Source organism: Hoplias malabaricus, chromosome 1 (assembly GCF_029633855.1).
Source record: "Hoplias malabaricus isolate fHopMal1 chromosome 1, fHopMal1.hap1, whole genome shotgun sequence".
NCBI lineage: Eukaryota > Metazoa > Chordata > Actinopteri > Characiformes > Erythrinidae > Hoplias > Hoplias malabaricus.
This window is the reverse complement of record NC_089800.1, coordinates 43,703,100-43,730,394: the sequence shown is the minus strand read 5'-3', so window position 1 is coordinate 43,730,394 and position 27,295 is coordinate 43,703,100. Positions and strand designations below refer to the sequence as shown.

Here is a 27,295-nt window from a genome sequence, read left to right as displayed (position 1 = left end):
CTCTCTGCGGACTTTGGACTTCAGCGCGTCTCTTCGCCTCTTAATGTAGGCTAGAACACGGGGCGGGCCATATGCAAACGAGCCTCGACACAACTCACTAGTGAGAAGCCGTGAATAGGTCAAAGTTCTCCGATAATTTACACGTCATGCTCAGGTTTATTTCAGTTTTAAATAATGACAATAAAGACAACGACTGTAAAACTGTATAACATTCTTACACACGTCACAATGCGGGTATAGATTTATTGTGAAAGCGTGTCTCCTGGACGTGCTGTGTGTATTTGCTGTAGTTATTTATTAAATCATATATGTGGAAACGAATTGTGCATACTTTTAGAAGAGAATTTCGGTCACTGAGTTATATATTACTGTCCCAGTAAACAAGGAACGTCCCTGGACGTTCAAAATAGGTCTAAAAATAGTCTGTCCGTCAAGGACATATTTTAAACGTCAGTGGACGTCCAAAATTCATCTTAATAAGTTAGTTTAGTGGTGACCAATCGATAACGTCAGTGGACGTCCAAAATGCGTTTTATACAAGTAATTTATTTCGGGACTAATTAATAACGTCAATGGACGTCCAAAATACGTCTAATAGTCGTCTTTTCAATGTCTGGGTTTGGACGTCTTTTCAATTTTCATTTTCAACCTTAAGAGAACGTTGATTAGACGGCAGTCATTACGTTATTTCAACGTTGAATCAACGGCTAATTGTTTACTGGGGTGGCTCTGTGTGGAAGTTGGTGTGTGTGTGAAAGGGTTTTCTCTTTGTTTTGTTTAGTCTGTGTCAGTGTGCTTTTAATGTGGAAGTCTTTCTCTCTAAATTCTGTCGCGTGCCGGGCTTTTCTCTGGGATTTTTGGATGGGGAGCTTGTTCTCACTCCCCTTTTAATTCAGCTCTGAAGTGTGTGATTGTTCTGACGCGTGTGAGTCGTTAAACGGGCAAAAGCGACACGAGGGCGTCTTTTATTGCCCCCTCCCTTTACGCATAAGATCCGGGGGCTTCTTTTGTTATGTAAGGACTGCACCGCGGGCCTTGGAGGCTGGGGTGGGCGGTTGGGGTGATTGGACCTGCTGTGGGGGTGGATATGAGCATTTCAGATTACAGATATTTCGTTGTTTCTCCATCTCTCTCTCTCTCTCTCTCTCTCTCTCTGTGTGTGTGTGTGTGTGTGTTGACCACAGCTGTAAGATAGGCGACTCCAGCACCTGCCCCACCTCCATTTTAGATTTACGGCACGCGCCACCGCCGCAAACCGGACTCAAATAAACGCTGGAAGACCTACTGACAACATAAATCGCATTCACCTTACGAAGCAGAAGTTCGCTTCTCTTAAATGTTCCAGTGGTTACATTCTGGAGAGTAAGGGTCACCTTAAAATGTGTGTGTATTATTGTTAACCTTCAGGTCTAGACTCGTGAATGGCTGTATACTAAACGCAAAATTGCGCCGTAACTAGAAGACGGCCTTTTCTCCACTCTTTACTCAAAACTGTTGCTCGTCTTATGGCCTGTTGTTATGCTAATACAGCCGCGCGTGCCTCCGCTAGCCCGAGGGAAGGGTGGGTCTGGGGATGGCTATTGTTAATTTATTGTAACACAATTACTCAGACAGTCTGCTTTCGCTGCTTGAGTTAAACAAAACAATGAACACGTGAATATTGTTTTTATTCAATGACATTTCTTTTGCAAGCATGCCCAGGGGCTGCAGTTCCCAATGAGAGTCTCAGAAATACAGCTTCAGACACTCAAGGTTTTTAACATCATAAACCTAAGGGACCAATTCCAGTGAAGTAGTGGGACATTCAATCTGCGGCCGGTGGCAGTGGAGACATGCACTAATTACACATTCATATACACAGATCAACCATAACATGACAACCTTCTTGTTTCTACATTCATTCTCTCAGCTCCACTGTCTACACAGGGGCACTTTGTAGTTCTACAATCACAGACTGTAGTCCAGTTGTTTCTGTGCAAGTGTTGTTTGCCCAGATTCACCCAGTTCTTCGATGGTCAGGACCCCCACAGGAGAGTGTGTGTAGAAACCAGGAGGTGGTTATAATGGTTATGGTTGATCTGTGTATCCATGTAGGTAAAGGTGTGGAGTTATATCTAATGGACATGCATATGATATGTTACATATTATTCTGTGTATATTTACAGTTATTAATAATGATAATGTGCAATTATTTTGTATTGTACAATATACGACGAAATGTGTCTTCAGCATTTAACCCATCTGTGGCAGTGAACTATTTTCATTTTAATTAAATAGCACTTTTAAGGTATTATTGTATTTTTTAATGGAACTCTCTTCCAAATATACATTTTTTTGAGGATGTTTTGGTGTTTATTCAATGACAGGTGTAGGAATGTATTATACTCCACAGCAACCGTAAATCTATAGCATTAAAATCACTGTAGGTGTCAGCAATGACTTCTGACAGAGTGAAACCAACCTCAGCAACACTGATTCAGCTTAAGCGTCACTCTGTGTACTGTAGACAAAGAATCATCCACAAATAAATAAATAAACAACTCTACCGATACACTGACTCCATTTCAGGGTTACCAGACTATTTTTTATTTTAAAGAATTTACACTTGGTGATTTTGTTAAAATGTTGCATGTTGGGTTTTAATTCTGGGGTAGTTAATTTTATTAGAACTTTATTAAGTACAGTATAGATGTGATAGATTTAAATAATGTGATATTTAATAAAAGAGTAGTGTTAATGTAGTGTTATGGTAATGTTTTTGACTGTAGAAGGAGCCTACATAAATGATTTAGAATTATATAAACATCATCAACAGTGGCTTACTATCAAAAATGTAAGGTCAACTAATTATGTTTATGATATGCTTTAAGAACTGGAAGCTCTGATTATATTTAACGTTATAACTGACACATATGATTAACATACACATTCTGTGTCAACTTATGAGACTTTCTTCACAGTGGTGGTGAATTGAGAGCCAAGGGTCGTACGAATATTGCCAGTACTCTCTAGAAACAGTAAGCCTACACGTGTCTTCTGGGTTTTATAAACAATTTCTTAACCCTAAAAAAGTAACAGTATTCCAAAAAGTAACGTTTCAGTGTTCGTTTCAGGTTTCATTTCCTAATATTTTTATGGCAGTGATTATTTAGCCCCCAAATGGCCAGAAAATGTTCCTGTACTTCGTTTCTGTGCACGTTGCAGCATCTCTACTAGGCCACTCGGGCACGCGCACACACAGGGGGGCAACGAAGGAATAACGTGATTTTAAAAATGGACGGCCATCTGGCGCGACGAGCACGCGCACGGGGCGCGACTGCCGTTTGCAGACTCATCGATAAATCGATCAGCTCGAGGGAATGATCGATATAGCGGGAGGAGAGTCTCCTCTGAGAGATCACGGGTTCGTTTCGACCCCAGATGTGAAGGAGACAGTTTGAGGAGCGGTAAAGTGTCTGAAGTCACGGATTACCGGAGGTGTGGAGACATTTGTTGTGAGCACGTGTCCAGCCCCAGACGTGCAGGAGCGTCGCCTTTTGCTCTGCGGCGTGTGTCTGCACAGAGGTGATGAAGGGGAGGAGGGGAGGAGGGGAGGGGGTTCAGTACGAGCGGAAAAGCACACCTCAGAAGCAGCCGGGGGTTCTGCGGAGGTGTGAACAGCGGCAGAAGGCGCTGCGCCATAAACGCGAACTGCGCGCGATCGAGGTGTGAGCATCAACACCAGCGACTAGAGACACACGCTGCCACCCTTCTCTCTTTTTCTCTCTCTCGTGCACGCGCCCAGTGGTATTAATAAGTAATTGGTGTTCTCTCCTGGAGACAGTACAGAATTCATAGGAAAAGCATCCATTTTAACCAAGACGTGGTTTTGGCTGACGTTTTCTTGGTTAAGTCTTCTTAGGTAGCGATCCAATACTCGTTTAACACCTCCAGGGGTTACAGAGGGGAATTCCACCCATCTATTTTCCAAATTTCTTCAAGGTTTAGGTGTAAATAAAGTTATTCAAAGCAATTTTATGCGAAAAGTCGCACTGCAGGGAAACGCAGTTCCTTTACACTGGGATGACTACCAGGGTTCGTGATATATTCAAACGTAAATTTAACCATCACATTTGCCATCCAAACTCGTGTCAGTTAATAACCTGTAATACAAAAAAAAAAAAAAAAATCTGGGCAAATTTTATTTCAAAATTAAAAATTCAAAACAAAATCTCAGACAGGCAGGGTATTCTTTTCTGTGAGGGAGATTTCAGAGGCATTAAATAACTATTCCCCGCTGTAAACAATTCTAGCTTGACAAGTTTCTCAACTTTGGTTTTCACTGAACCTGTCTGAATTATTGTTTACCGAATGTTTTAATTATTTCAGTTGTATTTTTTTTATTCTGTGGAATATCCCTCTAATTTATGCCACAGTATTTCATTTGTACAGTGGGGATTTCAATTTAACAGATTCTATAAAACTGTTAAATGAACTGATTTCTTTCTGTATTTAATAAAATATATATGTATATAAATAAAATGAATCCAGTAGTATAACTGAAATTAAGAAAACTACTACGGAATTTAGTAAAGCATCCAGTTGTACTATACTAAATATGAGCGTATTAATCCAAATTTGAAATGTAAATAAATCATAATTCAATTAAATTTTCATTGTTTTAGACCTGTTAGAAACAGAGACATATTTCCTGTTAACGTTTAGTTGTATTTTTCCGATATTAAAGGAGTTGAAGTTTAAATGTGCGCTGTGTGTGTTGTCGTACTGGCTCGCGCTCGGATTCCGCGGTGACGTGTGCGCTTGAGGTCACTGTGGCGCGTGGCTGAGCGTGAGGTGTTGAGGAGTGAAAACGAGAAACAAAAGCAAAAGCTTTTGACACCTATGAGCCGAGGAACAGCGCCCTCAGCGCCTCCCCGCAGAGAACTCTGAGCTTGTTTACTCATAACTGCATCACCTGGCAAACAAAAGCCAAAAGCTAAAGCCAGCAAAATGGACAGTTAGCACCTTGGTGTTTAGACTCAGCAACTGGCCCAAACCTTCCCATTCCCATCGTTAAAAAAGACACAGGTCATTAGTTCAGCTCTGGAGAGCAGAAGACATCTCCAGATTTGTTTCTGTGGTCAATCTGCCTGGACGGCTCTCCTGCATGTCTGAGCCAGAGGTATTTAGCCACTTCTGCAAAACGTTATACAGAGGGTTCATTGTTGACATAAGCGTTCAACATACAGGTCCTAAGAACTAAGTAGGGTTTTTCTGCATTGCTACGGGTTTAGATGTTCTCGAGCAGAGAGCAAACAATGCTCACTGTCACATGTGGACTACAAGTGCTGTAAAACCCACATACCATGTCATGCTGGTATGAGTGATATCTGTGATCCAAAACAAATCATCCTGACTCAGCAGAAAAGAGAGAGAGAGAGAGACGGTCAAATAAAACACTTAATTTCAGAAGAAATGTTGAATGAGCAGACAGTATCAAATATTTGTTGATACAGTGCATAATAGCTGTCCTAAAGACATTTGTTCCCCCACACACACCATTAGAAGATGCCAGTGGCTTCCATCAGTCCGAGGAACCGTGTACCTGCTCCCTGCAACCCAAGGTCATATTCAGCTGCTCTAGAGCATCTCATTTAAATTCATGGTGTTTTATGGAGTTTATACAAGCTGTGTGCACTGTCTTATGTATTTAAATCTTTGGACATATATTACACCAATTACCTAGGCGTAGGTACGTAGGTTCTGAAAACAGGACTCCTAGGATTTCTGTTGTTCAGTATCACCAAAATACTTTGATATGTAAACATTTAAATTTATTATAGAACTATTAAAATATGTGGGTTTTGTTTTTTTAAGGGGAACAACTTTCTTTTGTGGCATACACTCATGTTAAAACACCTGAAGTGCCACTTCCTGTTAATGGTGTTTGTGGTCTAAGTACAGAATCAGCCACTGTACATTTCAGGTTAAATGATCATCAGACTACTGAGGGTTTTTCTGCTAATGCTCTTGATGACCTTTGAAATCCCTTTGAAAGTCAATGGAAATCCCATTGGCTTCCACCAAGTTCATCACTCGAGAACCCTGAGTATATCAGAGTTCAGCTAGTTTCAAACTTTATGTTAACTCTGTTCAATCTGATCCAATGTAGCTGCGAAGTGCACATAATTGTATCTAGTCATGTTAAAAATAATTAGTAAATGAATAAATATTTGAGTTGAAATTAATGTATTTAAACTTCTGTATAAATAAATAGATAAGGTTCTGTGCTGACAGCAGCAATATCCAATCCTTTCAGTGTTTCACACTGCTATTTGTTATATTAACCCTTGAACAATTCCTTTTAAAACAGGACTCCAATGCAAACAAGACTTTGGCCAAAGGTGGGCTATTCATGTAAGCTAAATTCGCAAAACCTTCTAATTTGGGACAAGTGCCTGTTTTTATTAATCCATCAGTGAAAATTTAAACTTCCTTTGATCCATATGCTCTAACATCTGCCTCAGCCAAAGTCTGAATTATTTTCTCAGAACACATGGATATAAAAAGTGAGGTTCCACCTCTTAATTTAGCACATTACACAGAATACTACTTATGTACTTAAGAAAATGAATACTTCTGATATCTGTGAGATCCTGTGTGCGATACCAAGCAGGCTTCTGACCGGGAAGAGATTCGTTTTTATGTAGCAACAACCATATTTACATTTGACCCTTCAGGGGTTAGCTGTATTTTCCTAAAATAACCACTGATTAATTTGCTCCACTCAGGGCTGCTGTGTCCACAAAGATGTAAAGAGCAAAAATGATACCTGTGATTTCAGTTTGGCTTTTACTTGATATAATGTGCAGGTGGTTTAACACAGGATCAATAAAGTGTTATAATTCCAACTTCATTTACAAGATTAACACCTCTTTTCTGACATCAGCAAATATTCAGCCTTCTTCCTAAGAACCACACATATGAAGTTTGTTCGTTTGTTTAGGCTTCTGTGCTTAGAGACGGAGCAGATTAAGTTTTTCTAATGTTGGTGAAACATAATTATGACACAATTGTCAATTGTCAACCTGACCATCAGGCACTGGGGAGAGGTCATTTACAGTGCAGACAAAGATTTAGTGCAGGGTTTGAAGTCACATTTTGAAAAATCCCAACAATTCCTCTGTGTAATTTAATATAAACAAACAAAATAAAAACATATATAAAACAAGTAATTAGTTATTTTACACGTAGAGCATTTCCAAAATCTAGAATTATTCTTACCCATTAAATAACTAGACATACACACGTCCAAATGTTTAGTGAATTCAGCTGCTGAGTTACATACACATCATCTACTAATATCTATAGAAAGCGTCAAGTTAAATGTGTTCTAGGGCAACGTGCCCCGTACCAAGCATGGGCTAGAAAGAAACAAAATCCCCCAGATTTGGGCTTCAAAATGAGTGGAACTGCTTTCTCTGGAGTGATGAACTTCATTTGAAATCATCCAACATCAGTAGCTGTCCTCAGTTAAAGGTTCTCATGGCTGAAAAGCAAGTATTTACACTCTAGTTTAATTTGTCACACACACACGCACGCACACACACACACACCTTAGAGGGCTCTAAATTACATCTTGTAATAAAAAAATAAATTAATAATAAAATAAAAAACAGTTCAAAGTCCAATGCAGCTTTCTCGAATTTTTGTTATTGACCTTTGTTGCGCCTTAAGGCACTGACCCCATCTTTGGTCAAGTTTGATTTTCACTGATACCACAGCCATCCAGCTGTGCAAAAGAGCACAGCTTATCTTGTGGGACATCAGTAGGTACATGTCACTCAGTGCCATTCTAGTGACTGCAGCTAACATAATAAAAAGGGGCAAGGTAATGTTCTCCTCAAAGCATGCTGTGTTGACCACATCTGGCTTTGATTTTTTGTGGAAGAAGCATATGCTAGGCTTTCCCCCTCACAAAACCCTAGGAAGAGAAAAAATACGGAGGAAAAAAAATGTATCAAATTTAAGTCCCAATATTTCCAATGAAAGAGGTAATTGAGTATGTCAGATCACCAGTATTACAGTGAATAAAGAGCAAGCCAAGACCAGGATGACAGGTTTTCCTGTTTCCCAATAAATCAAGCCTTTCCAAAGAACTAGGCAAATTGCATAGTTTCACATACAAGCTATGAGACTGAACAGCACTTAACATTTAATCTCTTATATCTTTTAAATTACACTGCAGATTCCAGGTCATTCCATGAATTTGGTCATGTTTCATTTCCTACATTTCTTCAAGAATGTTAATTCAGATGTTGTAATTAAAAACAAGTGATATAGTCTTAGTCTCATCTGCAACTTGGGGGTTAAGCCTGGGTGGAACAGATGTGTTGCAAAATGACTGTTTGGATCAGTTGATCCACAAAAGCAGGTGAAAACAGAACATCTTTTAAGTAAAATAAGTGAAGGTGACAAGTTACTCAGATTATAGAAAGTAATACATACTTTGTTTATTAAAGGTCATTTAAGTGGTTTACATCGAATGCATTACACAGACCCATCAACAAGCACATCTCCTAACAAAGTGGACCATTTTACACTTGGGTAGAAATGACCCTTGTCAGTCTCACTTTTAGATCGGATTTCCACTGATATAAACTACGGACTGATATTATTCAACTCAGATGCAGCCTGTGCAGCAAAAGGATCTCCTAATGTAGAGTGGGTGATCATACTCCAAGCACAGCTTTAAACTCAGGCTATTACAGTCTAACTTGGATCTGAAAGAGACCGCTAACCTTCACATCATTTCAGAGTATATCCAACACAAAGTGTGACTGCTAATATAACGTTTTTTTTTCGCACAAATAAAACAAATGGGAGTAGTGGAGTGGGTTGAAATGAGTCCAAGTATGAGCTTTCTTCCTTTTCCTTTGAAACCATTGACATCTTTGACAAACAGAACAAATGACATGAGACAAGGGCACGCGGTAGGCTGTGCAGTCCAGGGGATGCTTTTACCATCACAGAGGAAACCAACATTTTTTTGGAACAGGTCTCTGGTCAAATCCCACCCCAAAACACTCAGTCATTCAGTGATTGTAATCGAATGTCTTTTCTTCCGTCTCATGTCCCGCTATCCTTCTGCACCCTCCCTCCTACGCGCCCGAATATGCCGTCCACTACAGTGACAGAGACCCTGTCTCACTGGCCAGTCACTGCCTGTAGTCCAGACTGCGGCTGGAGGCTTTCAGTAAGTCCTCATTGCTGCTTGCGGGCCCAGAAACGGCTGGTGATGCCGCTGAAAGATAAGCCTTGCTTCTTCTGCTGAGAATGTTCAGCCAGCCTCTGCTCTTCCTCCTGAACACAAACAAACATACAGCTTATTTCACAGCTAAAATTTCAACAAAGAAAGAATGCTGCTACAAACCAGTTGTGTAAAAGACACCCAGATTTTGTAACATGAGAACGTAACGACTATTTTGCAGAAATAAATCAGACCATTTCTATTATTTATATCATTGTGAAACTTACACATGTTAAGAGCAGCATGTAAATTACACGTGTAATTAAAAACATTAACATATATAAATAAAAAAATAAAAGTTCACTGAAATAATGTGAAAAATGTGTTGTTCTATTAAGTTCCAATTTCAAAGTTACCCTCTTGGAAATTAAATGTTTTGATAACAACCAACATTGGTGTGATCCCAGACAGCTTAAAACTTAAAATAGCCATCAGGATCATCCTTAGCATTAGGAAGAGTTGAGTTCAGGTTTTGGGTTAAAGGAACACTAGGTACAATTTTTACCTCAAATTTTCAGCTTCAAAATCATTGTGCTGCTTTACTGACTTGTAATAGGGAGAGTAGAGCCTCTGTCGTTGCTGCTCTGGGCACAGCACTGCACTATGTAACTTTTGGAAGAGTGTAGAAAATCCCCCCATCCCCCACCCCATGAATCTCACATTGACACTGTATGGGGGAGCCAAGGAGCAAAAAAAAAAAAAAAAACCAAATCTTACCTAGTGTTCCTTTAAAGTAGTATTAGAGTTAAGATAATTTAACAAACATCCAAGTGAACTTTAAACAATGACAAGGTGAGTGTCAAGAGTTGACCACTACATTAACACGTCACCAGTACATGTAGAGGACAACACAACCTGACACACTCAAGTGATCAACACTGCTGATTACCAGTGCAAGTTGTGCTTGTCTCCTTTTGAAGGCTTCAATGGGGTCCTCTTCATGGGCATAATTTTCCAGCACAGTGCGAACATCCTCCACACCACTCATCGCAATCGCTGCAGACAATCAGTTAAGACGGTTATGACTTTGCTCTAAACATTCTAAAAAACCGGGGAGCTGAAGAATACATACTGCATCTCTCACACCTTCTCTAAATAACTATGATCAAGAACTACACTGAAGGTTCTTACTCTTGAGGAAGGCAGCCAGGTCGTAAAGTGTGCGGTCCTCCGAGTTGCCGTCCCACTTGCGCAGTGCCATGCCATTGAAGGGCTGCAGACTGAAGGCTTCTCGTTTACAGTCCACTACAATCACTTTAGAGGTGTCTCTGTTCAGACAGGACACATCCTGTTAAGAAGAGAACATGATGAATTTTAATCTTCCACCCACAGTCCATTTATGTTTGTTTAATGTCGAGTATTTATTCACTGTTTGAATTACCACGGAAACTCAATTTGCTAGTTAAGTTGATTAGTTTTGTAGCACTTTCGGTCTGTATTTACATTTATGTAGTAGGCACTCTGTCAAATTTAGAATCAGTTCCATTCACAGCATAAATAAGCCAATATTACCCACCTATGTAGCAGGAATAGGGCAATATCCCCATCTCAGCTCATGCTTTTCAAAATTTGGAGGTCTATTTGTACTCTAAAAACTCCAGATACAGTTTTTCTGCTGTGAGAAGAGAAAGAAAGCCTAGCATACCAGACAAGACCCTTTGTTTTGTTTTCTTTATTGCCCATTTTCAGACTCTGGGTCTTCGTAAACACATTAGGTTTCGAGCGTGCAAACAGACTGGAGAGCTAGCAAATGATGAGGAAAGATCACCTTCAAGTAAACGGGCTGGGTTACACTACTTTATTTTATGGTATTTAATGGCAAAACAACACATTTTTAAAAATGGTTCCTGAAGCTGTGTCTGGGAGTAGTCCATTTTCAAACATTTAGTGTTTCCATAATGCACATTTTAAACTAGTCTTTTCCCTTCCTCCCTGGTGTTTAAATCAGTGCCTGAATTGATGCACACAAACGGAGATTAAATATAACTGCATCAAAACAAGTAATCCACGTTCCTGTAATGGCAGGAATGTGAAAAATAGTCACACCTATGCATCTGTAGAAAAGTGTAAACTGTTAACACCCAATCACTGACCCCTGCAGTGTCTTCCACTCCCTCACACAAACATGCGTGCACACACAAAAACTTTCTCTGCAGCAGCTGTCTTGGTGGTGGGCCCCAGCAGCAGATGGACAGGGACGCTGCACTCTCCCTATCACTGGGGTCATCTGTATCCCCCTGAGGGGCTGAATACAGGGACAGAGTGAAGGGGGTTGGGGGTGGGGGGGTGAGTGAGAGATACAGAACTAGAGAGATAGAAATGGCTAGAAGTGAGAGAGAGGTATAAGCGATACATAAATACAGAATGAAGAGGCCTAAAAAGGAAACCCCTGTGGCCCCGAAGGCCCAAACAGCACGATTCACAATAAATTGCTTACATCTGCCTGCCCCAGGAGACACAGCATGAGTCCACAGAGACAACATGCACGCGTGTGTGTGTGCCTGTATTGATCAGTGTGCAAGTGTGTGTTTCCCTAAAATTAGGAGGTTAATGCACTCTGTGATGGTATTATTCAAAAGGTGGCTTGCTCTTTACGTCATATTATATATAAGAACCGATTTAGCTAATGGAAGCGTGAGATGAATAAGACGGGGAGAACATGTGCATCTTTGAATGCATTTTGAAAGCTGAGACGGAAGAAATTTGTTGACGTCTCTGTGAGAGTTAAATCCAGTCTGGTTGCAATACTGCAAGATCTGATACTCATGGACAGACAAAACTGAAACCGCAAGTAGACATTGACTGGAAGACTTAAGGATGGAGCAACTGTAAAAGATACTGAAAAACTGAGGTTTGAGATTGTGAAGGGCTTTAAAAGGTTAGCAGTAGTATGTTGTACTCGGTGCAAGTTGTGACTTGTAATAAGTGTCAGTTACAGAGAATGGTGGGTGATATGAGCACATACTTTTGTGCGTAAAAGGACCATAACCTCAGGGTATTGTGCATACTGTAGTCCAGAAATTAGTTTGCAAAACAGGCTAATGGAAAGGGCATTACAGTAGTTCAGATACAAGGTAATATTGGCTTGAACTAGTGTTTCTGCACCTTTTCTACTGATTACAAGACAGAGGCGTGTAATGCCGTGAAGACAGGAAAATTAAGTCTGGACCAAGGAACTAACATGGGATTTAAAGATAAACAAAGGGTCAAAAAATATCATCATGCAGTCTAGGGAAGGCTCAAACAACACACTGTGTATGCTGACAGTAAGTTCTAACCACTTTACTAGTTCATTTAGACAAAATAGCAAACTTTCGGGTTATCAGAGTTGAGTTTTTAAACAATTAGCAAGCACACACTGTTTATTGTTGCAGATTTAGGAAACCAATTGAAGGGACGACATATGGCTGTGGCATGTGACCAATGGAAAGCATGTAACTTGTAAAAAGAAGAGGACTAAGAACAGATCCCTGAGGGACACCTTGAGTAACCGGAGCAATGGAAAATTTGTCTTCATGAAAAGAAATGTAATACTTCCTATCAGTGAGAAAAGAAGTAATAATAAGACATCAATGGTAAACAGAGAGGCCACAAATCACAAAAAATATAAAAGGTGCATGGTATTGGCTCGGCTCAACTGAGCTGGCTTTCAATCGTCTCTCCCTGGAGTTTTCCGTCAGCCACTGATCTTAGTAGCATTTGAATCTCTTTAAAACACCACAGCTAAATGTTATGAGCTGCCGTTGTGAGTTGGACAAACAGAAAAAGGGGCCGCTGCTCTGTATTTCATGATGACCGAAAAGTATCTCAGGCAAATCAGAGCACTGCAATGTTTACACATCATGTTTAGTACCAACTTGGCTCGTACCAGGCACAACTGGAACAAAAAATGTACCCAATTTCAAGGAGCAGGTCCTCCTCCATTGATGTTATATCTTCACATCAGCCCCTTTAAAGTTACTGATGAATGTAGCTTACATTAGTTCAGTTCACGTTTTTACCAAAAATGTTTCTTCTAAAATAATGTTTATAGGTAGTTTGCAGGTAGTAATAACTACTTCTGTAGTTCTGTAGAGATTATTTTTTTGAACACTCCTGTAAGAACTTTCAGGCACTGATTATAAGAGAATTAGTTCTGGGTCACAAACTGACCTCATCCCAAACATTGCTGAGCGCTATCACTTTAGAAAACATTTCCACTTCCACTGCCCCACAGCGCAATATTTATTTTATATTTATTTATACCCATGTAGCTCACACTTGGCATTGGGAATGGTGATTTCAAGCTTGTGTGCAGCTGCTCTAGAGCAGAAAAAAGGCTCTATAATTCTTACTTGTAGTATTTTATAACTAAATCTGGATCAGTATTTAGTGTAATTCTGCTAATAATCCATGGTTTAAATTTGGAGTGTGGCTATGTGTGAACGCAATGATTATATATTTTTAACTATACTAAGTACACAAATGTGATGACACGGTAGTGTACTATTTAATATGAATATGAAACACCTTTATTGATCCCCTTAAGGAAATTGCTACACTGCATTTGACCCATCTCTGGTAGTGAACACAGAAACACGCAGTTTGGGGACATGCTCAAGCACACTTCAGCCGTGAGTGACACTCTGGCCTCAATAATTCAATGATATTCCAACATTTCCAAAACCAACAATCATACCTTCCTTCAGAGCAATGAAGCTTTACATGGCACATGATTCTCAATGTTTACATAGGACCAGAGAGAGAGAGAGAGAGAGAGAGAGAGAAAGCAGCATTTCAGCCTCCTGTGCTTCGCTCTGCCAGATGGGAGGTGAGAGAAGGAGGGAGGAGAAAGCAGAGGGCAGAAGGTGGGTACAGAATTTGATGGGGGACAAAACCAGCCCACCACTGCTGAAATGTGACCAGTCAGCCAGGCTCGTGCTTACATGAAATCGATAATGGATGCGTGTGCACAACACACTCACAGAGCAAGTCCTAGCAAGCAAAAGCACAACTCAGTCATGCACCAAGGAACAACAATAAATGTTTATACAACAGGTTCATAAGCAGCGCCCACATGCCAACAGAACCCATTTCACATTTTTAAAGCCAGAAACTTCACTTAAAGTTTCTGCATATTCAGCACATTTCAGGACATTAATTTATCATAATCACTAGTGTTACCAAAACTGGGGCTCACAGAGACATACATATATATATATATATGCACTTTTTCTTCTTTATGCTCCGACAAAAATAAAAACTCAACACAATGTTATCAAATATGGAGCTGTCAGGATTTAACTGAGTGAGCTTTAGCTTTTGTTGATCAATGAGACCTCTCAAAAGAGCCCTCACCCCAGTCCTGAGAGGTAATAGAACATAGCCTTGTACATGGCTTCAGTAATGATGGCCCTAACGAAGGAGAGGCAGAAGTTTAATGAGGCACAAAAAGAGGGCGAAGAGAGGCCGGCAAGAAACTCCTATTGTTCTGGAAGAAAGAAGAATAGGGACGTTGCATTAGAGGGGGAAACAAGAAAGAGGAAAAAAAAGAAAGAGAAAAAAAAGAAAGAAAAGGGAGGGAAAAAAAATCAATGCAGAAGCAGAAGGGCGGCATCCAGGAGAGACATGGGGGGCATCACACCACAATGCTGCCTGGGTCACTGAGGAGAGTGGAAAGAGGTGGGGGTGAGTTTTACTGAGAAGAGAGAGGCGCTAACCAGCACACATCATAAGGACATCACTGTGAAAGTTCTTGTTAAGCAGAGTTAAACATCCTGCACTAAGAAATTGGAAGAGAGTATTTAATAAAGGTTTGCAGACAATTTACTGTTTATATTGGGATGAAGGGAGTTTATAAATAAACGACAAACTTTCAACATTTGACATGTGACACCACTTTACGCAGTTGCACACAGGCAGGATTTTCCGGAAAAGGAATGTGCACAAAACCACCACGCAACATACAAACACTCACACCCACACATAATCACATCAGAATCCAAACTGATTCCATATGGCAAAAGAGTGAATGAAGCGTACCTTCACATGATGTCCCTCCATGTAGCGCGTGGCGTCCCGGAAGAGGCGGTACATGACAAAGCCCTGAGGGTCTATGCTGTCAATCAGGGGGTACGCTGTCTGCAAAACCAATTTATGGTTAGTCACCCTGGTGCAGTCAGAAGGTCAGAATGTTAATTCAAACTTTATATGTCAGGAATGCCTAGAATGAATGACAGTCTTTTCAATTGTTTTAATTTATTCACCACTATTTATATGTTAAACAATTTGACTGCCACTTAGCCAACAATCAAACAAGTGTCAGGGTTTACATTTCAGAACTTTGATGCTGGAGCAAACTGAGAAAGAACCTTGAGAAAAGTGGTTGCTCTGCCAGAGATAAAATGTGCAGTTAATTAGAGTTGTACTGTAAGACCATTTATGCATAGCCCAGTGGATGGCATCCATCCAGGGAACCTGCTCTACAGGCCATGTAAAGTCATTGACTCCAAGGAGAGAAATGTTTTGTTTAGCTTTCTGAACAGACCACCACACTGTCCTGAATCACCAATGAAGAATCATAGAATTAAGGGTCATGGTGTGTGAAGGAAAGAAAAACAGGCCTCAACAATGAATTACAAAGTAGGAGCCCAATTAGACCAAGTGTTTGACTAATCTGCATATCAGTGTTGCCACAATAAAGGCTTGTGCCGCATATAAATGCCAAGACACACACACGTCCAGTCGCAGTAGATAATCAGAAAGAACCACACCTGATAACAGCTGATGCAACAAAAACAACAAAAAAGAACAACAAATACAATGACAAAACTTGAGTTAACAATGGTAATATTATTTTGGAAATTTTACATTTTAGCATTTCTACAGGCAAAAAAACAAAAACACTACACAAAGCCAGCACTCTTAATTGTTGTATCTGATAACTTTCCAGGTGTAGAGTAACACCACTGTAGCCAAAATATTAACAAGACTGTGTTCACACAACAAGTCTCAGTGCTCATCTAAACGTGAATGGATCTGCTCAATGAAACACCACCAAACATTCAGAACAAGTCTTTATCATGAAGCTGGTTGTAAATTTTATTTAAGTAGAAGGTGGAAAAAAATGTCAAAGGTACAGCTGTTATAGCATTTACAGGCCCTAAATTTAAGTTATGAGCAGGTGTCATGTTCATTCTGGGAACTTGTGCATGTAAAAAAAAAAAAAAAAAAACAAATATCCATGGAGTTCTTCAAACGTTTTATCAATTTTGCCAAAACAACTCATCAGAGCTGTCTCTAACAGTAAGAAACAAATTCAGAAGCTAGACACTATCTGAGGCTGGAAAGTGCATAAAAACTTTATTCGGAAACTGCTGTTACACATCTATATCAAAATGTAGAATAATTATACTTGACTTATTGTACATTGTCTAAATGAAATATTTGGCTGTTTAGCACAGTAAGGCACTTAAGTGAATTAAACAAATGATTTTTCATTGTGACTAACACTTTCACCACTTTTTATTAGCCTGCCAGTAAAAAGTAGAAGTCCTCGTTGTAGATCTCCACTTGAGTAAAAGCACAAATGTATTTACCTTCAAATGTACTTAAGTATCGAAAGTACCATGATTTATTATGTTTCTAATGTCCTATTATAATTTTTGTAACAAGACTCATGTTTAGTTAACGTATTGTAGGTGAAAAAACTCGTGTCACTCTTGATTCCCAAGTCTTTTAATAGAATGTGATTAATTAGTCTGACACTGAAGAACACAACAGAAATGGCCAAAGATTAATTACAATAAATGTTATATCAACTATTACATACACCCAAGGTTTTTCCCCTCCAAACCAACAAAGGTCACTGCCTCCTGAGTATTAAGCCCAAAATATGATTCTGCATTGAACCTACGCTGTAGGGCACACATCGAACTAAATCCTATGCTGTAGCCTGGCTCGCACCTCTCCAGAAATATAACTAACTAAGGGTTACATCTACGCAGACTGCAATGACTGTGATTGGGCCGCAGATAAAGTTGACCCGAGAAAGTCCAAAATGACAAACTCCAGAGACTGCAGACAGATTCCCTCAGACATTGGGTTGGACGTCACAGAATGAATAAAAAGGTTAAACCTATAGACCTCTCAGAAAGTGGGAGGAGTGGGAACACAGGAAAAACGTGCCCACCCTCCTCCAAAAGTGCAGTTAGCATTGACTGAGGATCTATTCTCCTATTACAGCTCAGTGAAAGATCACAATATTGAAGCTGTAATGTTAAGGTAAAAATATTACAGAGAGTTCTGATTTTCAAGTTTTTCCAGGATATTACATTTTTGGAATATTTCTGGTTTTGACCTCCCTTCAAGCATTTTGTTTGTTTACACTGTAAATTATTAAACACCATTAAATAAATCTGCAACTGATTCTCAGCCTCGTTTTGGAATGACTAAATAACATCTACGGAACCATGTAATATGAAAGTAGAGTAGTCACTGTTGACTTTAACTAAATGGTACAAAACATTTTTTTAATTCATAACGGTTCTAAGAACTGAAACAAATGATTACTTACAGTCTCAGATACACACAGCAGTTAAAAAAAATCAGAATTTCTCATTACTTGGATTTAGGTGGAGGAACTTGAGGTTTGTGCTGCATGACGAGCTGTGCAGAGCCAGGAGATTTGTTCAGACATGTCACTGTTTTATTCACACAACTACTTAAGTACAGTAACAAAATACATTTACTTCGTTACTGTCCACCACTGTTATAAAAAAAACAGCCTATTTCGATGTAGAAAGGAAAAAAAAAAGAGAAAAAAATAAAAATAAAAATCTTAAAATGTACCCAATTCAAAGTCAGAGTTACACATGTTTTTCGTTCGATTTGCAAGGAAACCTGATTAATTTTTTCTGTGCTTCTCATGCTACTCACCATGCCTGTTTCTGAAGTGAAGATGACTATCTCATAGAGTGTTGCTAGCTGCTGAAAAAGGTAGTCTATACCAGGTCTCTTCTTAAAACGCCAGCCTGTGGCCAACTAGAAAACAAACACATTTATACATATAAATTATGTATGAATTATGAATAATTACCTTAAATTAACATCTATGCAGCTCCATAGGACAGAAAATGCTCTCTTTTATTTCAAAAAAGGAACCCAATTTGACAAAATTCTAACAAAACCTTTTTTTCCATTATATAAAACTTTTCAAAGGAAAATACCTGTCAGTCAAAGACACAACCAAAGTCAAGTTTTACAAAAGTTTTTCTTCAAAAAAAGTGCAGCAGGAATCTAAGCCCCTGCGTAAGGTGTGTGGTGGTAGTGGGCTGCCTGGTTGCGGGTTGGCTGTGACACCTGCAACTCAAGTGTGGTCTCTCAGTCTCATCAAAGCAGCAGGATAGAGCAAGGAGGAGCAGCAGAGTTACAGGTACAGGCGCAAACAGGTGGCATGCCCCAAGCAGATGGACAACTTTACAATAAAAGGTTAAAATCTTCTTAACATTTAAAATGTTACTTTATGCAATAAGATATTATTGTAAGACATTTTGGACCATTGCTTTCCATTTGTCATAATGAATAATAATTGACACAGCGAGAATAGCAGCAGCCATGTAAAAATATAAAAACTGAAGTTACTTATAAAACAACACTACATAGAAGGCTTTTAATATGAGTTGGGTTTAGAGCTCAATTCCCGTTGTGATTAACTCATATAATTTAAAATATCCTGATCCAGACTAAGAGGAGATTGTTAAAACGTTAATAGTTAAAGCCTTGGTTTAGATGATATTCAACAATATACTTCTATTAGAAATACAGTGGAACCTCTACTAACGAACGCCTATACTAACGAACTTTCCAAGATACGAACGGGGCATTTGAATATTTTTTGCCTCCACCAACGAACCATGACTCTAGAAACGAACCCGAGCCTCCGCCGAGCTGGCGGCTTGAAATGGCCACTGGCCCCAATAGGCGAGTCTCCCAGCGTGCCCAGACTTGAGTGAGCTTTTAACATTAGCAAATTGTAGTTTTAGCAATTTAGCACTAGTGTAAATAGCAGACATCGAAATTCGTGCTAAGTTAAGCCGTATCTACACTTCGTCTCCCCACATTCACCCGGCGACTCTCCGTTATTCCACCCTCCCCCCACCTCCCGTCATACAGCCAGTGCCTGTGTTACTCTTCCAGACAGTCGTCACGTCTTCAAGGTAGCGATATGTCACCACTTAAAACTTTATTTCTTTTTTATTTTTAGTAATGCTACATATATTTTTTTACTAATTTGAGAGTTTTCTAAACATATATCAGCGCAAAAAGGATGACTTTCGGGGTGAGCTAGAACGCATTAATTGCTTTTCCATTATTTTAAATGGGGAAAATTGACTAGAGAAACAAACTTTTCCACTAACGAACCGGGACACGGAACGGATCAAGTTCGTAGGTAGAGGTTTCCACTGTACTAAATTTCTATGCAGGACTTACACACCATGTTCACCACTGAACACCTGTGTCAGCAATGAATAAAACTCATTGAATAATGAATAAAAGTCATTCACTCATTAGTGGGATTTGCATGTACATGAACCACACATTTCTATCTATTATAACTGCATAAATGTTTCTGGTTGAATACAAAACCTTGCTCTTAATTTTTATGTGCAATTTACATGGTGTGTGTGCAATATGTCCTTTTCAGTTTAACAGTTTGCATGTGGTTCTTTCCCACACTGTCAATTTCACTAGACTACAGGCCTCTGCATGACAAGCAAAGAATTTCTTGCATAACATGATTCAGAGTTTCACCAGTGCTGTTGGTTTGATGTGTGAGCTCCCGTGAGGATATTTTTAAGGAGGCAAAAGACATACCGACCATTCTGGATGGAGAAGAACATCGGTAAGCTCTAAAACCAGCGTGTATGGAGGCTGGTAGTATGGTTCCTTCAGTGGGTCAGGAAGAAGTTTGGGGCTTGTGGGTTCAATGATCATCTGCAGATAGGAGAATTATGTAATTGTTTATGAGGACAATTGAACACATTTTATTTGTTTAAAAATAGCAAAAAGGTTTGCTCACTTGTCTGTAATCTTTGAAATACTTGTATGTTCTCTTGAGCTGCTGAATAACTGGAACATCTATATGGGAAGGGAAAAAAATGGTTTAATTAAGTAAACAATGCGAGTAGCAACCAATTCAAACAACATAATTGTGCAAACTGTGCAAAGAAATTGGACTAACTTCTGCACGAAACCTGATCCCACGATTTAACAATTTCCATATGCTTGTAAACATACCAGACTGGTAATGCGATACAGGAAAACAAACATCATTAAAGGTGAAACAGTGCTGCCCTGACTAATAAGATGAGGACTGGGGAAAAGTAGTACAAACCTGTTTGTAGAAAATGTGCTATGTTTTGTAGAATGCAGTAAAAACAAATATCTTTTAAGTATTTATGCGATACAATTAACTTGGTCAATGTAAACACAGGAATTTTTTCTTAGTGCTTTTTATTTAAATTAAGGTTGATGAGAATTAAGAAATCATAGATAGAATCATGTGAAATGGGTTTATAATTAAAAGAGTATGCTATTTAAAACTCTTTAAAACTTAATAGAATTTAGAAATTCTATTAAAGAAACTTGGGGTTAAACAGTATGGAGAACACAGAGCCTGTAATATTGTTTGGAGAATAAAGGTGAATCTTCACTTTTATTCTTTGATCAAGGTGCAGCTCACTTCAACAAAAAACCAATGACCAGAACAAATCATTGGCCCTTTATATTTACTCCTTTAAGACTGGTTTTGTTTGACGAAAAAGGTCAGGAACAATCCAAAAATTGGACAGTTGCAAGAACCGTTAAGAACGGTGATCTGAAGGGACTTGGAGGAAGGGAAAGTCAGTGAAACAAGCTTTGCCCTAGCTTTGAAGAGTTTCTTGTCCTAAACTTGTTGCCAGTGTAATGGAGAGGAGGCCTATTGTTGATCCAGATAAAGTCTGTAGCTCTCTGGAGGGATGTCCATTGAAACGCATGTTGGAAGGAGTAAGAAAAAGATCGATGACTGGGCCCCCAGACTCAACAATGGCCTCCTTTAATCCAGCACTGGGATAGCATATGCTCAGCTAGGTTGCCAAAGGCCATTATTACTCAATAGCTTTTCTTCCCCTCTCCTTTTTTTTGGGAAGCTTGTGGTTTTATCCCTTTTCCTTTATCCCCATGCCATCAAATCGCTGTTGTCTTGATGTGAAAAACGGTTGGTGGATACGACCAGTCTTCTGGTGCAATGCAGGATGACAACCCAACACCCTCTGGACTTACAGCCACATGCAGGCCTTTGGTCAACACGCGGCCTGACCTTCATTTGTTTTGGTTTTGTGAAGCTTGAGGGCACCTGTGGCTAAGTGATACACACTGTTGATGTAAACAAATGCACCTGAGGTAAAAATGTGACCAGCCTCAGAAAAAGCCAAGGGTATAGGACAAGATTGTCCTGCATGGTACCTACTTGAATCTACTGGGTTTTCCTGCTTTTCCATTAGACTTATGTGGCACCTGGAACCGGGTACTATTTTAGCGTTTATGTGCCCCTCTTGTAGTACCAACTGACGTGACCTTGCAGAGTACTGAATGGCCAAAGTGTCTTGTCAATCACAATGAAATGCAGACCTCCAGCACAAACTAACCATTTGTAAAATCTCCACATCTTAATAATATTAATAATAATAATAATAATCATAATAATGTTTTTGTCTGGCTCTCACAAAGAGCTTGTATTATTTTGCCCTGGACTTTAGAAATTCAAACCCTCTTTGTATTTGTGGCTGAGAGAGAATTATTCGAGTTGGAAGGGGCCATAAGGAATGACAAAAAAAACTCTTCTGATCTGTCTCAACTGCCGTGCAGAGCTGTGTTCAGTCCCCCAACCACAGATAAATAAATAAAAGGGAATGCAGAATGAGTAAACAGCACTTAAATGTTATCGCTGCTGTTGTTGTGGTTCACAAACCCTGCAGTTCCTGTTAGAGACAGTGTTTTGCAACGTCACTGGCTACAGTTTGGGGGAGGGGTGGTGTAGTAGTGGAAAACCAGTCAGTTACCAGGAACCAAAAAGCATTTACAGCTGAGTAGAGTAGAGTAGGTACCACTCAGGGAAAAAGAGTAATAATTTAGCATAAACAAATACAAATTTACTCAGAAGCCACTCAATATTTTTCCCTTAATAAATCTTTAAGCATGACTTTCTGGGGTTCCATTTAGAAAAATTCAGACTGAAAACTGAAGTCATAAGCATCTATTCCCAGCATCAATCTACACAGGAAAGTTAAAATTGAAATTAATAAATTGCATATGATATCCTAAACCTCACTGATACATCTGTGCATCCTTAATAAAAACCTGGATGCAGAGTGGGTTTAGATGTTTTGGAGCTGTGTCAAAAGAAATAATTTGGGAGGACTGCATACTTCTTCAGCAGCCTTCGCTATGTTGTAATGTGCCCAAACACACAGTGCTACCAAGCTGGAAGGATGGAGGCTATATTATACTCCTTAGAGAGAAATGAAACTGCCGCTAACACAATGTCACTGGACAGCTCAACATGCTTGGAAGTGAATTTTGCCCTATTCTGTTTTATTAGCTAACAGATGCATGTATTGGCTAGCATCACGGGTGAATAAGAGGGCAGGCCATCCAGACAGAACCAGAAAAATTGTGCTGTTTTGAACTATACTGGTCTGAGAGGGGGAGAGAGAGGGGGAGAAGAAAGAAAAAGGGAAAAAAAGAAAAAAGAGGAAAAACAACAAACACCACACACACACACACTTATCCATGCCACTAAAACAGGATCAGTCACAGAGTAACAGTTACTTGTTGAAGTTGTCTGTCACCCAAAAGCAAACTCCCTTCACAAAACGGTGACTTGTTAGAACTTGACATGTTGCTCAACCCAGTAATGCAGCTTTTGATTAAGCATAGGGGCTTACGCATGTAGGCCATACATATGCATGTTTGAGGAGAATACCATCACTTGGCAGGGCTACAAGGTTTTCAGATGGACACTTATTTGCCAACCAGCTCCCTCGCTCCTGCCTCCCCAAGGACTGTACTGAGGGGCTCAGCGTATATCTGACCGCTGGCCTTCTGCTGTGGGAGGGAGGTCGAAAGAGAGACCAGGAGGCAACTAGTTCTGCTTTCCCCTCCCCTTAGGGAGGAGACGCTCCTCCATGGTCCCTAAAGTAATCATCACCCTTCGTTATGACATTAGATGCTTTGGTGTTGGACACAAGGACTCTAAGCTCAGAGGTTATAAATCTATGGTGCTGTGTATGCACCAGGGAAAACACATACGGGCACGTGCGCACTTAATTACGCAATTATTACAGCTCTAAGAATTCGCGCCGTTCCCAAAACTGTAGCTAACTATCTCGTTTGAACTCAGTGTGGTCAGAAAAGCACAGCTGGCTTTTTGTTACCACAACAATGTTCTACAGCAACAATGCTGCCTCCTCTGCTCTCAATTCATGGTCTTTCCTGTGCATATCTTTCTCTGTAACCATAATTAAAACCACTTACAATAGTACACCGTCCATCTGTATTTCATAGATCGTGGAGTAAACAAGTCCAATGGAACAGAACAAGTCACAATACAGTGTGTAAAAAAGGGGTGATTCTCAGATATTAAGCTCACATAATATTACCGATTTACAGACACCTTCTCTAAATAACTATTGCTGACAAATAACCATTCCAATTAATTATTTAAAATAATACAACTTGATGGCTAAATTTGCACGTGAGCCATTTACCAGAAGCAGTGAACACAAAAAAATATTTAAAGTTAAAATACTTTTAAAAATGACTCATTCTATTGTTTACTGCAATAGGAGGCAAGAGCACAATCGGTTCCCTTCATAAACTGAGCCATTTCAACATGTCTTGGTGTATTAGCAAATAACAGAAGAAACCAAATGGATACTGAGAACTGAGAAAAGATCTAACTTACCATTATCAAACTCATCTGGAATCTGGGAAAACAAAGAGCGAAAAGATTAGGCAACAGGAAATAGTGCTGGAGATGTGTGCAACTGAGGCCTAATTGACTGTATGCATGAACCACACAAAATTAACGTAAATCAAATTAGACACACTAACCTAAATAAACATTATTATTTCAAGAACTGTGGAAAAACAATACAGCTATTAAAGTCCAGTCATTCAGTAAGAATAAAGTTTTCATCAGATGGAACCGCCTGGGATGCTGAGAATGCCACCAGACTGTCCAATGACCCCCTGACATTGAGAATATTGTCCTTAGGCGTACGTGAAACACGAGGCATCTCATTCTACTGGCAACACTTCTATGGAGATTATAAAAGCCGTGTGTGCATAACTGAAAGTCAATGTTAGTGAAGTGTGCACCATACAGAAGAGGTGGTGTGTCAATTTTTGACATTAAAGACAAGTTTATACAGCAGGCAAAAGTGACCTATATTCCTTTTTATGAAAAAATGCAATCTTTGAATAAAATTGCTTTGAAATGGTCCATTTCCATTCCAATTTGGACACTGAATTTGTCTGTTTTTTCCATCCAGCAGTGTAAATTTTGTGGTATGTTGCCATGAACTGACAAAAACTGTACAGACATAGCTACATTTCACCAGACTAGATATGGATTAGATTTCAGTACCAAATACAAAAAGTGGCCTAAATCTAAATAAAAATGACAAATGTCAGGGCCACACTTCCCTGCTGTGCTAAGTGTCTTAAATGTAGACTTCCTGGACATTGATTAAGCATATACTTCGACTGAATTGTCCAAGTGATAAAACTTGAACAAATAATAATGAAATCACTGTTGTAATCTAGGTTCCGGTTTGGGAAACTACCCCACATATTTATCTCTTAGAAAGATGATAAACAAACTATAGCCAAATGGCCTCATACTGGAAATGACTCACATTGCTGTTAATACAGCACAGGTGTTTGAGAGTTTAGGCATCTGTCGTTTTGGATATGATAATTCCAGCAATATATTGCTCTTTACGAAGTTTTGAAGACCTGAAACATCATCGGCCTATCATCATGGATGAAATCAGCAAGCAGGGTACAGTTCTCAAACAAGAACCTTGATTTTGCACATAAGTTGCAGACAGTTTTGTAGAACGGTGACTGCTACTCATATTCAGTAGTACATTATAAGGTAGTTCTACCAAATTTTATTTATTTATTTATATATAAAAAATTAGAGGTAATTTGAAAAGGTAATTATATTCAATATACTACAACCAACTGCAAAAAAGATCTAATCTACTAGCTTGAATTATGTAGCTCTTACTATTAGAAAGTGATTGAGCATACGTGCATATAGTGTTTTTTTTTGTTTTTTTTTTAGTGTTTAAGTAACTTCATTTACATAAAAAATATTTTAACTTAATTGAAGGGGAATATTTGTTGACATATACATTTAAATGAAATAAATTCAAGTATTTTTTTTTCCTCAATGTGGTAGTAATAATTGTAGCAGCAGGAAATTAACACCTCTGTTCTTTACACAAAAAAACATAGCAAAATTGTGCTGAACATTGTGGCTGTACAATCTCCTCCCATTTTTGCTTATCCTCTATATTTTTTTGAACTGAGTTCATTCTGGGTAAAATTCCCTTTGAGCTGTTTCTGGACTGACACGAGGGGTTAATTGTATGCCTTTAATAAAAAACTGCTGCGCTTTAAAATTTACATTTATAACTTTGTAATAAAGTGACAATAATGTGTCTGTACCTTTTTTCTGAGAGTGTAAGAAATAGCATGTGTAATGTTGTTTATGTTTTTGTTTAATAACAGTAGTGCAAATCCTTAGTTGATTTCATGATTACTTTCTAATGATAGTTTTGTGATATAACGTGAAAACATGTGCAAAACAGTGCTTCCGTTTTTGACTGGTGGTGCTTTACATGCGCAGATGTAGAACTACTTAAAACTTGTTTGAAATTGGAGACCAAGAAGGCTTTTGGGAAACCTGTTAAAAAGGCAAGTCTTTCTTAAAAATTTTTTGTAATTAGCTAAGAGTAATCATTATCAGGAAATGCCCCTAGGATGTAAACATCTACACTTACATAGTTAAACAATAAATTCAATTATTTGGTAAAGACAACAAGAAACGCAGCGTTAAAGGATATCACTGAAAAAAAGGCACTTTACAAACTAAAACAAAGTGCGTGATGCATATATTTACAAAGTTCTTGTAATGGACTGAACTTTAAGACAGACTTCCGAGCTGAGCTGGACAGTGAGGAGAGATAAATCTGTGGAAGTAGCCATTTACAAGATCAACCATAGTATTACAATGACCTTTCTACACTCACTATCCATTATCTGAGTTCCACTGACCACACCGCAACACACACTAACACCAGCATGGTCAGTGGACCTTAGTTTGGACAGTGAGTCGAAACAAGGAGGAAGTCAATGTTACAGTTGATCGTGTATTCTGAAAAGTCATTGACATAGCTGAAGTGAACCAACATGATATGAAACAGTGATCAATCAACACATTTCTAGGAAATGTACGTTTTACAGAGGGGCTTTTATTTCTTTCCTATGTAAAATAGGTGCTGCATTAGATACGGTCACTTTCATTGATAAATTACTGCTACTGCTGAAAAGCCCATCCAAGCAAAGAACAAAGAGTAAGAAAGTGTAAAGCAGTGATCATGCAAATGGCGAGCAAAGGTTATAAGCAAATATAGGCAGTCTGCCATTTACTGGCAGCTTATGAAAAACAAAGAATATAAAAAGAGTACAAAAAGTCTTAAGATGCCTTTTAGTGCAGAATGAGGCTTGGCCAAATAATTGGGCTAAAATCAAAACTGCACCTGATGCCGGTCAGAATCCAGCCCCAAATTATCCTTTTAGAAATTCTGATGTAAACCAATAGATTCGTTAACGTCTAAAGCTTCTCCTCTCCTTGTATTCTCCAACCATTAGCAGAGCGCCACACCGGCCCATCAATCAGTAGTGAGATAT

General features: G+C 39.1%; 1 protein-coding gene across 1 annotated transcript in view; it reads right to left on the bottom strand.

Moving 5' to 3' along the window:
- Positions 1-8,471: 8,471 nt before the first annotated feature.
- Positions 8,472-27,295, bottom strand: part of timm50 (translocase of inner mitochondrial membrane 50 homolog (S. cerevisiae)) — a 30,091-nt gene continuing 11,267 nt past the window's right edge. Inside the window, exons 4-11 of the mRNA XM_066678164.1 lie at positions 24,276-24,297; positions 20,349-20,407; positions 20,144-20,263; positions 18,206-18,310; positions 15,311-15,409; positions 10,421-10,577; positions 10,179-10,285; positions 8,472-9,342 (exon numbers count right to left, since the gene is read on the bottom strand). Of these exons, the coding sequence (XP_066534261.1) occupies positions 9,244-9,342; positions 10,179-10,285; positions 10,421-10,577; positions 15,311-15,409; positions 18,206-18,310; positions 20,144-20,263; positions 20,349-20,407; positions 24,276-24,297 (768 nt within the window). The 3' untranslated portion in view covers positions 8,472-9,243. The remainder of the gene's footprint in view (positions 9,343-10,178; positions 10,286-10,420; positions 10,578-15,310; positions 15,410-18,205; positions 18,311-20,143; positions 20,264-20,348; positions 20,408-24,275; positions 24,298-27,295) is intronic.